The sequence below is a fragment of the Pithys albifrons genome, chromosome 1 (genome assembly GCF_047495875.1).
Source record: "Pithys albifrons albifrons isolate INPA30051 chromosome 1, PitAlb_v1, whole genome shotgun sequence".
In the NCBI taxonomy this organism is placed as follows: domain Eukaryota; kingdom Metazoa; phylum Chordata; class Aves; order Passeriformes; family Thamnophilidae; genus Pithys; species Pithys albifrons.
Window position 1 is genome coordinate 124,737,315 of NC_092458.1, and position 15,035 is coordinate 124,752,349.

A 15,035-nucleotide genomic window follows, 5' to 3' on the forward strand; every position below is an offset into this window, starting at 1 on the left:
TCGTTGCTCTTCTCTGGCCCCGCTCCAGCCCCTCAATCTCTTGCCTCAACTGAGGGGCCCAGAACTGAACACAACACTCAAGGTGTGGCCTCCCCAAGGCAGAGTCCAGGGGAAGGGTCACTGCCCTGGGCCTGCTGGCCACGCTAGTTTGGATCCAGGCCAGGATCCCCTTGGCCTTCTTGGCCACCTGGGCACACTGGTGGCTCCTGTTGAGCTTCCTGTCCGTCAGTCCCCCCAGGTCCCTCTGCCTGGCTGCTCTCCAGCCACTCTGTGCCCAGCCTGGAGCGCTGCAGGGGGTTGTTGTTCTGACCTCTTCTCCTCACTGCTCTCTTGAGTTTATTCCCCTGACTTTGAGTTCAGTTGCTTCAGGTCTGCAGTGTGGGATATTTTTTTTCCCCTCTCTGAAAAAGCAAATGATCACCCCAGTTTAAGGTTGCTTTTTCTTTCCTTAATACCCTTATTAGGTGCAAGATGTTTCTCTTTGGGATTTCTTCATCAGATGGCACTTCATCATCAGGTTGCTTTGGAGAATGGGCTGTGGAACCTGCCAGCCTTCTGCTGTTCATGTTCCTGAGACATTTACTGACGATGCTCCCCAGAGGGACTTTGTACATTTTACATCTGGTTTAATAATTCCCATTACTTGCTATTCCAACCATGATTCTGCACTCTTGCCCGAGGATTTGTCCTCCTTTTAGGCTTTGGGGGATTTATTTTTCATACTTTCATAAATTCCTGTGCACGTCTCGCATTTTTCTCCTGGTTTTAAACTTTACAATAATTTATCTTTAATCTGCAGGGCTCTGTTTGGTTGAGGTTTTCGGGTTTTTTTCAAGGAGGATGTGGTGGGTAATTCAGTGATGGTTTTATTTCCACCTCCAGCCATACACACATCAAACTGGCAGCCAAAGGACAAAACTACCAGGGACACAGAGTTGTCCAAAATGGGACATCAAGAAACAACAAGGCTGGAGAAGGGACTGGAGCACAAGTGCTGTGGGGAGAGGCTGAGGGAGCTGGGGGTGTTCAGCGTGGAGAAGAGGAGGCTCAGAGGTGACCTCAGCACTGTCTGGAACTGCCTGAAGGGAAGTTCTGGCCACGTGGGGGTTGGTCTCTTCTCCCAGGCACTCAGCAATAGGACAAGGGGGCACGATGGGCTCAAGCTCTGCCAGGGGAAATTGAAGTTGGAGAGCACAAAGAAATTCTTTGCAGAGAGAGTGCTCAGGGATTGGAATGGGCTGCCCAGAGAGGGGGTGGATTCCCCATCCCTGGAGGGTTTTCAGCTGAGTTTGGCCGTGGCACTGAGTGCCATGATCTGGTAAAGGGACTGGAGTTGGCCCAAGGGTTGGACTTGATGATCTGGGAGGTCTTTTCCAACCCAATCCATTCTAGGATTCTGTGATTCTATGATCATTTTGCAGAGGTCATTGTGGCTGTAGTGGGGTCGCCTCTGGGTGGTTGATGAAGGTATTTCAAACAGCCTTGTGAAAATAATGTCAAATAATCTTGTGAAAATGGTGTTAAATTGTCCTGTGCAAAGAATGAGCCGCACTTTGTCCGGGTCATCAGTCCCATCCAGAGGCAACACCACAAAGAGGATGCCCTGGCAGGACTTTACCCTGTGCCCTCCCCACTCTGGTTTTTAGTTTTCAATGTCCCAGACTATTCAACAGCATTTTGGGAAATAAGAACTCGCTGCAAAGATCAGCTGTAGCTTTCCCCGCCATCACTGGAATTCAGCCCTTGGAATGTCAGCCCTGACGTGCCAAATGCACTTACAACCTCTTTTCTCTTCCAGATCCTCACGAGCAGCAGATATTAACATGAAGAATCATCTGCTTTCTCCTTCAGGAAGCCTGAAAGGAGGATTTGACTCTGGCTGCTTCCAGCCTACAGGAGCAATCCGGGAAAAAAATCCCCTGCCCTGGGATTTTTGGATGTCATCTTTGCATCATATGGGGCTGCAGCAGAGTGAGCCAAAGCCAGAGTTCAGCTATTCCCTCAATTTGCTTCTCAAATTAATGTGCTACTGAATGAACTACTTCCCAGACCCAGATGTTTGAAGATATGATTGGTGTCTCTGTCGGAAGACAGGAAAATTATTAAATGTGTGGGGTTTTTTTCCCTGACAATCCGTTCCCCAAACCTCATCCACATGCTAATAATGAATGTTCCTCTGAGGACTTTGGTGGGTTTGCCTTCACTTCAAACACTGGATGATTATTACTAACATATTTCAGGGGTTTATTTTAGCAACAGAAAGGAGTCAGGTTCACATTTTACCCTCTCACTCACTCACTTGCTCTTTTGGTTTTTGTTGGTTTTCTTTTCCCTCCAGCCCTGCAGAACCAAGTCCAAATTTTCAGAGGACTCCTGACTCCCTAAACACAAAGATAAAACTGGCCAGATGAGTTTGGAGTTTTTTCAGGAGCAGGGCACATTGAGTATCAAGCTTATTTGCAGAATTAATGGTTTCCTTAAGTGATGGCCAAGTACTTTTGAAAATCTGTCTCCAATCAAGATTTGGAAAGTATTTTCTGCTTTTCAGCACTGTGCTTGTTGTCTGCAGAACTTCTCACTCTACTCAATGCAGTTCATAGAATCACAGAATCAGTTGGGTTGGAAGAGACCTCTGAGATCATCAAGTCCAACCCTTGATCCAACCCCACTGTGATCACCAGATCATGGCACTCAGTGCCACATCCAGTCTCATCTTAAAAACCTCCAGGGATGGGGAATCCACCCCCTCTCTGGGCAGCCCATCCCAAGGCCTGAGCACTCTCTCTGCAAAGAATTCCTTCCTGATATCCAACCCAAACCTCCCCTGGCAGAGTTCAAGCTGTGCCCTCTTAGAATCACAGGATGAATTGCATTGGGAAGGTCCTTAAAGTTCATCCAGTCCCTCCCCCTGCCATGGGCAGGGACACCTCCCACCAGCCCAGGGTGCTCCAAGCCCTGTCCAACCTGGCCTGGGACACTCCCAGGGATGGGGCAGCCACAGCTGCTCTGCCCAACCTGTGCCAGGGCCTGCCCACCCTCCCAGACAGGAATTCCTTCCCAATATCCCATCTAACCCTGCCCTCATAGAATCATGGAATCATCTGGGTTGGAAGAGACCTCTGCGATCATCAAGTTCAACCCTTGATCCAACATCACTTTGATCACTCAATCATGGCAGTTTGAGGCCATTCCCCTTGTCCTGTCCACCCAGCCCTTGCAAATGGTCTCTCTCCATCTTTCCTGTGGCTCCTTCAGCTCCTGGAAGGCCACACTGAGGTCCCCCCAAAGCTTCTCCTCTCCAGGCTGGCCAATGCCAGCTGTGCCAGCCTTTCCTCCCAGCAGAGCTGCTCCATCCTCTGCCCATCCTGGTGCCCCCTCTGGCCCCTCTCCAGCAGCTCCATGTCCCTCCTGCTCCCAGCCCAGTGTCCCCTGCACTTACACAGGTGGTGAGCGTATCTCAGGTGGAACACGTCGCAGCCATGGACATGGTGGTAGAGGGTCTTTTCTATCAAGTCCTGGGGTTCATATCCAGTTAATTCAGTGACCCTGGAAAAGGACCAATCCATAAGAAACAAAAACTCCAGGAATATTCAGTTTCATTTGATTGTACCAATGAATCAGGTGCTTAAAAACCGCTGGACAAAATGTTAGTTTTGGAACCAGAATCCTCATCTTTATAAGAAAATAAACCCTCCCAACCCACCCAGAACCAGATGCAGCTACTCCCTGGTCCACACAGGCAGCAAGAAGAGCTCTTTTACTCATTCCCACCTTGGGCATTTGGCACTGCCCATGCAGAACCCTTTGCAGGAAGTTCCAGTCCAGGAGCTGCTCTTGAAACAATAAACCCACTCTCGTGGGCTGCATTTTCATTTGTTTTTCCAAACATCCAAGTGTAGCAGTGGATGTTATTCCCTGGAGCTGGGATCATGGTCTGGGAATAAATTCAGACTGGTTCCTAACAGGAGAAGGAAGCAGGAGCTTATTCCAGCTGAGAATATGGAAAGGCAAGGAGGAGTGAAGACCACAAGGCAAGGAAGGGGAGGCTGAAGATTGACTTCAAAAAAACATCCCCACGTGGTGAGAAGCAGAAAAATGGAAGGAATTTGAAACAGCAGCACCTCTGCAGGTGTGAAAGAACCAACTGCACAGGCCAGAGCTGAAGAGTCAAACCACATGTTTCAGAAAGGGCTTTGGTTTATTTAGCACAGTTGCTTGAGAACAAAAGTCCTTCAAGGACAACATGTGACAGCCAAAATGTGGGTTGTTCACCCAAAGTGGCTTCTTCATGATGTCCTGGGCTTTCTTCACTTCCAAAAGGAGAGCAGAGGTCCCACACGGAGCCATCAACAACCATCACAATCCTTTGACAGGGGAGCTTTGGACTGAAATTGTTATGTTGGGGATCTCCTTCTGCACCAGCAGATGAATCTACACCTTTTAATTTCAAGACTTAGGACTGGCTCTAGTCTGGGCCTGTGGACTGAAAGCTTTGTACCAGTTGGGGTGCCCCAGGCATGATCTTGGAGGTTGTCCTCCTGTTTAGACTGAAGAAATCCAGTTTAAATGCCTGAGGCCTCTCCCTGAGCTGAACTGCAGGGCAGTGATGGGGATGGTCAGGATTGGACTCCAAAGGGACATCTCTGGGCTGAGCTCAAGCACTAATGAGGGTTCACTGCACCAGGGAAGACCCCAGTAATGTCTACAGAAATATCAGTAATATACAGTAATATCTACTGTAATATCTACAGAAATGATTATGGGGTCTCAAGCAAGGTGTGTCAGGGTGGGATTGCACATAATGTGAATTTTTATTGGTTATTTTTCCTTTTGTAACTCTCATGCATCTTTTCTACTCAGCCTCCAACCAGCCCTGTGGACCCCACAGAGACTGAGAGCTTGACATTCTCCTTTAGAGCATGGTGGGTGTTGGATTCTTCTGCAGGACCTCAGAAAACAGCAGAAAAATACCTTTGAGTTCTGATTTATGACAAATAAAGTACAAATATATCCACAGCTCCCCAGCTGTGCCTTCCTCTGGGAAATTCCTTCATGGCTTTGCCTCACTCAGGGACTGCCAGTGCCCAGGGTGGTCTCTTCCTTCAGGAGAATATGGCAATTTAAGTTTCTGTTTCTCCTCTCACTGTGTGCTGGTCTCAAATTCTCATTCCAGCCCCTCAACAGGGGGAATTATTGCTGGAAGATCCTGTCCAGGTTTCAGTGCTCCCTCTGACCTCAGAGCAACTCAAACCAGGAGGGCAGTTCCATCCAGGGTGCAGAAACAGCTGCTCCAAACCCCAACCAAACCCCACCAACCTGAGCCAGGTGTTGGTTTCTCCAAAGGTCCTGTCTTGCTTTGTGATGGGTGAACTTCCCACGGGTCAAAAACCCACCTGGACAGTCACTGGGACAACCAAAGTTTGGAAAGGTTTGAATCTGGAAACAAACTCCGTAGTTTGGGTTCCTTAGCATAAAATCAGCCCCTCAATGAGCCACTGTGGGGCTCTCAGGGTTGTCCTCTGCAGGTGACAGGACACACAGAAGAAAGAAGGGGTTGCCCCAGAGATCAGGTTTGGCCTCTCGAGTTCTCAATGAGCTGCACCACAAAAAATCAGAAGCAGCAACTCACTTTGGAGGGAAGTGACTGTCCCCTTTCCCAGTGACATCCATGGATGAACTCCTGGGTGTTTTATGGTGTGTCAAGTGTCCAGAAGATGTCATTGAACTGCTTTCAGACCCTCTGCTGTGTCCTACCCTTAAAGATCCAGCAACACTTCCCCATGTATGGACACCAGAACCAAGCCTGGAAGGAGCTTTGTGTCATTCCCAAAATATCCCAGCTCTGAGCAGATTGGTTTGCTCAGCTGGGAGAGCAAAGAGCTTTGTCAATGCTCAATCCCCCTGCCTGTCCTGTGTGGGGATGACACCCATCTGCTCCTTGGCAAACACAGCTCTGGGGCTGTCCATGCTGCTGTCAACACCTCTGGTGGTTCTGTCTCCTCTGGAGACACTCCTGTCTCCAGGCAGTTCCTCTCAGGCACATCATTTCCTTTCCTCCACATGCAAAGACATGTTGCTAAAGCCCCTCGTGCTTCTTTGTGGCTCTCACATTGTGATGTGTGCCAAAAAAAAAAGTGGAAGGATTCCAGAAACAAGGAGTTCTTTGTGTTTCAGGAGCTGATGGGCCACTGTCTGCTGGAGCCAGCAGGGAGAAGGAGCATGGCCTTGCCTGGCTGACCAGACTTTCCCATAGCCTGGTACACATGGGAATAAAATTCCTGCTTCTTGGAATTCCAGCATGCCAGGGACATGTGGGACACCCACTGCACAGGCAGGGATTTGGGAAGGATAATCCTCTTGTCAGTGCTGTGTGTATTGGGCTTGTCCCCTCAAGGGATCTTGGATTTCACTGTACCAAGTGCCCTGGTGTGTTACAAGGTACTGAGCCTCAAAAACACAGAAATGAATCATTTCATTTCTGGTTCTGGGCTCTCCTCAGCTGCTGTTTGAGCTCAGTCAGCTGAGGGGGAAGGCAGAGTTCTTTTCCCTCAGCAACAGCAGTTGTCCCAAATTTTGTTTAAGATTGTGTTTCCTCGCCCATGGAATTAATTTTCATTCTCCCAACATTGATTTTGTGATTAAGGCACTAAAGTTCAGAAGACTCTGTTCTCTTCCTGCCCTGCCCAAAGCTTCCTGGATGAGCCCAGCAAACCATCTGATCCCACTGTTCCACTTGTGTTGCTTTTTTCATACAATCACAGAATCATAGAATGGATTGGGTGGGAAAAGACCTCCGAGATCATCAAGTCCAACCCTTGGGCCAACTCCAGTCCCTTTACCAGATCATGGCACTCAGTGCCACGGCCAAGCTCAGCTGAAAACCCTCCAGGGATGGGGAATCCACCCCCTCTCTGGGCAGCCCATTCCAATCCCTGAGCACTCTCTCTGCAAAGAATTTCTTTCTGCTCTCCAACTTCCCCTGGCAGAGCTTGAGCCCATCGTGCCCCCTTGTCCTATTGCTGAGTGCCTGGGAGAAGAGACCAACCCCCACCTGGCCAGAACTTCCCTTCAGGCAGTTCCAGACAGTGCTGAGGTCACCTCTGAGCCTCCTCTTCTCCAGGCTGAACACCCCCAGCTCCCTCAGCCTCTCCCCACAGCACTTGGGCTCCAGTCCCTTCTCCAGCCTTGTTGCTCTTCTCTTCTCAGTTGGGTTGGAAGAGACCTCTGAGATCATCAACCCTTGATCCAACCCCACTGGGATCACCAGCCCAGGGCACGGAGTGCCCTGGGCTGGTGATCACAGTAGGGTTGGATCAAGACATGTTGGATTCTCTGTCCCTGGAGGTGTTTAAGAGGACACTCAGTGCCACATCCAGTCCCTTCTCCAGCCTCGTTGCTCTTCTCTGGCCCCGCTCCAGCCCCTCAATCTCTTGCCTCAACTGAGGGGCCCAGAACTGAACACAACACTCAAGGTGTGGCCTCCCCAAGGCAGAGTCCAGGGGAAGGGTCACTGCCCTGGGCCTGCTGGCCACGCTACTTTGGATCCAGGCCAGGATGCCCTTGGCCTTCTTGGCCACCTGGGCACACTGGTGGCTCCTGTTGAGCTTCCTATCAATTAGTACCCCAATTAGTGCTCCCTCATTCCTTTTGCTGGTTTGTATGTCAAAATTCATGCCCTTGCAGCTACAAATGTATGAATGTGATGAAAACTCACAGTAAGAAGGCTTCAAACTCTCTTAAACTGTAGGTGGCTCGAGGTTAAATGGTCCAGGCTCTTATTTCTTGGCATTCAGGACAAAATCTGGTCTACCCAGCTGCCTGAAAGGCTTTGAAGACTCACGTGGTCTTCAAGTTCCAGATCTATTCTGGCCTGTTTTCATGGGAATTTTGATCTGTTTGGAAACCACTGCAGTTTATCCCAGAATCCCAGACTATTCTGAGCTGGAAGGACCCACCAGGATCATCAAGTCCAACTCTCAAGCCAATGGCCCACCCATGACCTTGGCATTGTTACAACCAAGTTTTAACCAACTGAGCTGATCTCAGAGTCATTTTAACACCTGACTTTGGAAAGGCTTTGATGGCAGAAATGAAATTGCTGCTTACCTGGAATCCAGGAATATCAGCTTTAAGTCCAAGCTGGCTCTGAACATGAACATGTTGCTGTGGAGTTTGATCTCAGTGATGGCACTGGGGGGCAAGGACTGTCCCACGGCCACCAGCCCCACGATCTGGTAGCAGGAGTCGTACAGGGACATGTCCAGCATGTACTGGCGGATCTTCAAGTAGCCACTGCAGTGGATCACCTGGCACAGGGGGAAGAACAAACCCTCTCTGGTGTCAAGGCAGCCAACAATTCCTTTTCAAGGATTTTATAAAGCCACACACCATTTTAACATTAAATTTTGCTTGGTCTGCTCAGGCTTCGGGATTTTGGTTCATTCCTAAGTGGAGATCCAAACAGAGTAAACACAAAATCCATATTTACTGTCAATGTGATTAATCCAATATTGAAGCACAGGCTCTTTGGGGGCTATTTAATTTCCTTCTAGTTAATACTTTCTTGTAGGCACAGACAGAATTTCTGTTCACTGATAAAAATTCTGGGAGTTGCTTTATTAAAATGACCATTTCCCCCTCCCCAGAGATGTGGATAAAAACATTGACATTCTGATGAGCTTTTATTCCCATGAAAACCAGATACTTTAAAAACCCCAGTGGATATTAATGCCCCACAGGGTTATTCCCATCCTGGAGCTTCGTTTCTGTTTGTTTGACTTTAACTGTCCAAAGGAAAAAAATTCCTTTTCCCTGAATTTATGATTCCTGACCAACCTACTAAACACCACCTGTAAACAGGTTCCTCCTTTCTGCTCTCCGGTTATAAAGTGATTTCTGGGTTTAGCAAAAGTACAAAACCAAGAAAAACTTGTTGAAGGTCTTTCAGCAGCTCTGAATTCCCACATCACTTGGTCCAGGAATTTTATTTTATTTTATTTTATTTTATTTTATTTTATTTTATTTTATTTTATTTTTTTATTATTTATTTTATTTTATTTTGCTTTTTCTTTTCTTTTCTTTTCCTTTATTTTATTTTATTTTATTTTATTTTATTTTCCTTTATTTTATTTTACCTTCTTTTCTTTTTTATTTTATTTTACTTTATTCTTTTCTTTTCTTCTCTTTCCTTTCCTTTACTTTATTTTACTTTATTTTATTTTATTTTACTTTCTTTTCTTTTTTTTTATTTTATTTTACTTTATTTTTTCTTTTCTTTTCTTTTATTTTATTTTATTTTATTTTTCTTTATTTTATTTTAATTTATTTTATTTTATTTTACTTTATTTTATTTTATTTTACTTTCTTTTCTTTTTTTTATTTTATTTTACTTTATTTTTTCTTTTCTTTTCTTTCAATTTATTTTATTTTATTTTTCTTTATTTTATTTTACTTTTTTATTTTATTTTACTTTATTTTCTTTTCTTTTTTATTTTATTTTACTTTATTTTGTTTTACTTTATTTATTTTCTTTTTTATTTTATTTTACTTTATTTTATTTTATTTTACTTTATTTTATTTTACTTTATTTTATTTTATTTTACTTTATTTTATTTTCTTTTTTATTTTATTTTACTTTATTTTATTTTACTTTATTTTATTTTCTTTTTTATCTTATTTTACTTTATTTTGTTTTACTTTATTTTATTTTCTTTTTTATTTTATTTTACTTTATTTTATTTTCTTTTACTTTATTTTATTTTCTTTTTTATCTTATTTTACTTTATTTTGTTTTACTTTATTTTATTTTCTTTTTTATTTTCTTTTACTTTATTTTATTCTAATTTTTTATTTTACTTTGTTTTATTTTATTTTATTTTATTTTATTTTATTTTATTTTATTTTATTTTATTTTATTTTATTATTTTTATTTTATTTTTATTTTATTTTATTTTATTTTGTTTTATTTATTTCCTTTTATTTTATATTTTATATTTCATTTTATTTTATTTTTAGTGCTTCAGCCAAGCAGGTGATCTTTTCAAAATCCAGTCCTGACAATCAAAGGGGATAAATTTAAGCCAACGTGTCTCTAGAGGAATTAATCCTTTGATGTTTCACTGTGTAAACTTTTAATTGAGAGCAAAAAGAAAGTGATATTTTTTATCAGCAGCCATAAATGGGAATTGGAATCCAGAGCCACCTTTTCCCTGCCTGAGCCCTGGGACAGGACGGGCTTGGCTGGGAAGCAGCTGAGCAAACAGGGCTTGGTAAATGAGGAATTATCAGCCCAAACAGGCAGGTAAATAAACAGCTCCGTGGCTGCACTTGGGCCACATTCCTTTAAAGAGCTCTCAGGCTTTTCTTTTTTGGCTTTGAATAACTCAAACAGAAAGAATCCTCATCAGGCTGTGTGGGAATTATCCTCCCTGGGCAGCAAAATATGCATTGCAAAGCTGCAAATAAAAAGTACCTGCAAATTAAAACTGCCTGAAAATTAAAGCTCCCTGCAAAGCTGCAAATAAAAGTACCTGCAAATTAAAACTACCTGCAAAGTTGAAAATAAAAATACCTGCAAATAAAAACTACCTGTAAAGCTGCAAAAAAAAAAAAATACCTGCAAAGCTGCAAATAAAAGGTAACTGCAAATAAAAATACCTGCAAATAAAAAGTACCTGCAAAGCTGAAAATAAAAACACCTGCAAATAAAAACTACCTGCAAAGCTGCAGAGAAAAAAATACCTGCAAAACTGTAGATAAAAACTACCTGCAAATAAAAAGTACCTGAAAAGCTGAAAATAAAAATTACCTGCAAATCTTCAAATAAAAAGAACCTGCAAATAAAAAGTACCTGCAAAGCTGCAAATAAAATTACCTGCAAATAAAAACTACCTGCAAAGGTGCAAGTAAAAAGTACCTGCAAAGCTGCAAATAAAAGGTAACTGCAAATAAAAATACCTGCAAATAAAAAGTACCTGCAAAGCTGAAAATAAAAATACCTGCAAAGCTGAAAATAAAAAGTACCTGCAGAGATGAAAATAAAAAATACCTGAAAATAAAAAATACCTGCAAAGCTGAAAATAAAAACAACCTGCAAAGCTGGAAATAAAAATACCTGCAAGTAAAAAGTACCTGCAAAGCTGCAAATAAAAGGTAACTGAAAATAAAAATACCTGCAAATAAAAAGTACCTGCAAAGCTGAAAATAAAATTACCTGCAAATAAAAACTACCTGCAAAGGTGCAAGTAAAAAGTACCTGCAAAGCTGCAAATAAAAGGTAACTGCAAATAAAAATACCCGCAAATAAAAAGTACCTGCAAAGCTGAAAATAAAAAGTACCTGCAAGTAAAAAGTACCTGCAAAAAAAAGGTACCTTCAAATCTGCAAATAGAAACTGCCTGTGAAGCTGCAAATAAAAACTACCTGCAATAATGCAAATGAAAACTCCCTGCAAAACTGAAAATGGAAACTACCTGCAAATAAAAAGTACCTGAAAAACTGCAGAGAAAAAGTACCTGCAAATAAAAAGTACCTGCAAAGCTGTGACTAAAAACTCCCTGCAAATAAAAAGTACCTGCAAATAAAAACCACCTGCAAAGCTGCAAGTAAAAAGTACCTGCAAACCTGCAAATAAAAGGTAACTGAAAATAAAAATACCCGCAAATAAAAACTACCTGCAAAGCTGAAAATAAAAATACCTGCAAATAAAAAGTACCTGCAAAGTTGAAATAAAAAGTACCTGCAAATAAAACTACCTGCAAAGCTGCAAGTAAAAACAACCTGCAAAGCTGAAAATAAAAAGTACCTGCAAACCTGCAAATAAAAGGTAACTGAAAATAAAAATACCTGCAAATAAAAGGTACCTGCAAAGCTTAAAATAAAAAGTACCTGCAAATAAAAAGTACCTGCAAAGCTTCAAGTAAAAAATACCTGCAGAGCCAAAAATAAAAAATACCTGCAAATCTTCAAATAAAAAGTACCTGCAAATAAAAACTACCTGAAAAGCTGAAAATAAAAAATACCTGCAAATCTTCAAATAAAAAGAACCTGCAAATAAAAACTACCTGCAAAGCTGCAAATAAAAACACCTGAAAGTAAAAACTGCCTGCAAAGCTGCAAATAAAAGGTAACTGCAAATAAAAATACCTGCAAATAAAAAGTACCTGCAAAGCTGAAAATAAAAATACCTGCAAATTAAAACTCCCTGCAAAGCTGAAAATAAAATTACCTGCAAATAAAAAGTACCTGCAAAGCTGCAAATAAAACCTTCCTGCCTGGCAGCTGTTTCTCTAAACCCTCAGCTCTTGCTGTGGCTTCTTGTTTCAGGTGAGCAACAGAACAATAACACAAACTGTGAGGTTTATAAACAGCCTCGATGTTTGATTGCAGTGCGACCCTGAGCACCAGGAATGGTTGTTTGGAATAACACGGATGGTGAGACCCGGGAGGTGAGTGGGGCCACTGGGAGGATGCTCTGCCAGAGGCTGAGGGAGAGGAAAGGCTGCAGATTCCCATGTCTGGGATCAGGAGGTGGGAATGTGCCACAGAGAGAATTCCAGCTCCTTCTCCAGCTTGGAGACTGAGGGGTCAGGAGGTGGGAATGTGCCACAGAGAGAATTCCAACTCCATTCCCAGCCTGGAGGCTCAGGGATCAGGAGGTGGGAATGTCCCACAAAGAGAATTCCAGGTCCTTCCCCAGCCTGGAGGTTCAGGGATCAGGAGGTGGGAATGTCCCACAAAGGGAATTCCAACTCTTTCCCTTCCTGGAAACTGAGGGGTCAGGAGGTGGGAATGTCCCACAAAGAGAATTCCAACTCCTTCCCAGCCTGGAGGTTCAGGGATTAGGAGGTGGGAATGTCCCACAAAGAGAATTCCAGCTCCTTCTCCAGCCTGGAGGCTCAGGGATCAGGAGGTGGGAATGTCCCACAAACCAATTCCAGCTCCTTCTCCAGCCTGGAGGTTCAGGGATGAGGAGGTGGGAATATTCCACAAAGAGAATTCCAGGTCCTTCCCCAGCCTGGAGGTTCAGGGATCAGGAGGTGGGAATATTCCACAAAGAGAATTCCAGGTCCTTCCCCAGCCTGGAGGTTCAGGGATCAGGAGGTGGGAATATTCCACAAAGAGAATTCCAGGTCCTTCCCCAGCCTGGAGGTTCAGGGATGAGGAGGTGGGAATGTCCCACAAAGAGAATTCCAGCTCCTTCTCCAGCCTGGAGGCTCAGGGATCAAGAGGTGGGAATGTGCCACAAAGGAAATTCCAGTTCCTTCTCCAGCCTGGAGACTGAAGGATCAGGAGGTGGGAATGTGCCACAAAGAGAATTCCAGCTCCTTCTCCAGCCTGGAGGCTCAGGATCAAGAGGTGGGAATGTGCCACAAAGGAAATTCCAGCTCCTTCTACAGCCTGGAGACTGAAGGATCAGGAGGTGGGAATGTGCCACAAGGAGAATTCCAGCTGCTGGGAGGGAGTTCAGGCTCTCATTGCTGAGGGCATCTGGAGTGGCATTTTTGGGGGTGTTTTTTTAATCTTTTCATGACAGGTTTTGCTGTCAGATACATATTTGTTAAAAAAACAACAACAACAAAAAACAACAACCAAAAAAACCAAAACAAACCCACTTAAATAAATAAAACTGTCAATTGTTGAATAGTTGAGGGGTGGGGAAGAAGAAGAAGTTTGTGTTCATTACCTTGTAGCCACTGCAGGTCAGTCCTGCATTCCTCTTGGCCAGGACACACTTCATCCTCAGGAAAAAAGACCTCTCGATCTCATACTCTGAAAGCAGAAACCACAGCACTGAATTCTGACTGAAGGTCTCCAAAGTGGCCCCAACACTCCCCTTGAGGAGCTCCCAGAGCCTTGGGCAGCAACAGGAATCAGCCCTTCTCCTTCCATCCCTGCCCTTGGGATTTATTTTGCCCTCGTGTTTGGATTCCCTGCGAGTTGGGCGAGTCAACACCATCAGGTCTCCAAAGGTTCTGGTTTCTGAACCTGGGCCCAGTCCCTACTGGTAAAGGTAAGGAAAGGTGTCCTCTGGGATGGAGGGAAAGGAAGACACTCTCCAAAATGATATTCCCAAACCAAGAGAATTCAGTGGGTTTGGAATAGTTTGAGTGCACGGAGCTGGTGGTGCTGAGACCTTCTGGCCTCCATAGGCAGGGTTGTCACCTGCTTCTCTGACTTCCCAAACCATTATTGTCATTATTTTTAAACAAATATCTTAATGGATAACCTCCAGAAAGATTCAGTACTTTTTATTGCTTAGGTAGACACGTAATATCTGCCAAGACTATGTTATAATTATCTTTAATGTTAATTATTCCCCATAACAGTTCAGACACTATTTTAGATGTGACTTTTTGAACTGATAAATGCAGTTTACAGAACACAGTTAGACCAGGACAAGGAAGAAATAGATGTGACTTTTTGAACTGATAAATGCAGTTTGCAGAACACAATTAGACCAAGACAAGGAAGAAAATGCATCTGGTACTTCTGTGAGAGGAAAGTCAGGGAAGCAGAAGAGGTCTCAGCTTTGCTGCAATGTGTGTTTCCTCCTAACTCCCCATAAAGTTTCATCCAAAGTCCACTTTCATCAGCTGGGATGTGACTGGTCAGTTGTAGTCCTGATTTTTGGGGCATCCAGGGCCCAGTTAACACTCCTGAGCCACAAACCTGCAGAGCTTTGAGCCTCAAACCTTTCAAGATTTGAGCCTCAAAGAGCTACTGGAAACCAGCACTGACTTCACATCAAGTTCTGAGTTTAAGGGTCTGAAGGTACAACTACAAGAAAAGGGTTTAGAAAGGAGTATTTGAACATTCCATTCATCTTCCTATTAGATCCATATGGGGAAAGGGAGGCACTTGAATGGACTGACACACCTAATGGAGAGTTTTAAATGCAACCTTACACCATTTGATGGGAGGGAGTACAGATGATTATTGGTGAACGTGATCTCAGGAGTAAAGGATGGATCTGGACTTTGGGAACATCAGTGCAGTTCATGGCTTTGATAGGGATGACCTCAGACAAGTCCAGG

General features: G+C 43.6%; 2 protein-coding genes across 3 annotated transcripts in view; one reads left to right on the forward strand and one right to left on the reverse strand.

Moving 5' to 3' along the window:
• VPS26C (VPS26 endosomal protein sorting factor C) overlaps positions 1–15,035 on the forward strand; it is a 541,728-nt gene that overhangs the window by 263,737 nt on the left and 262,956 nt on the right. The gene's annotated exons all lie outside the window — the stretch shown is intronic.
• Positions 1–15,035, reverse strand: part of SIM2 (SIM bHLH transcription factor 2) — a 61,072-nt gene that overhangs the window by 19,320 nt on the left and 26,717 nt on the right. For both annotated transcript variants that reach the window (XM_071567037.1, XM_071567028.1), the window contains 3 exons: positions 13,685–13,770; positions 8,107–8,306; positions 3,440–3,546 (listed from right to left, as the gene is read on the reverse strand). In XM_071567037.1, the coding sequence (XP_071423138.1) occupies positions 3,440–3,546; positions 8,107–8,306; positions 13,685–13,770 (393 nt within the window). The remainder of the gene's footprint in view (positions 1–3,439; positions 3,547–8,106; positions 8,307–13,684; positions 13,771–15,035) is intronic.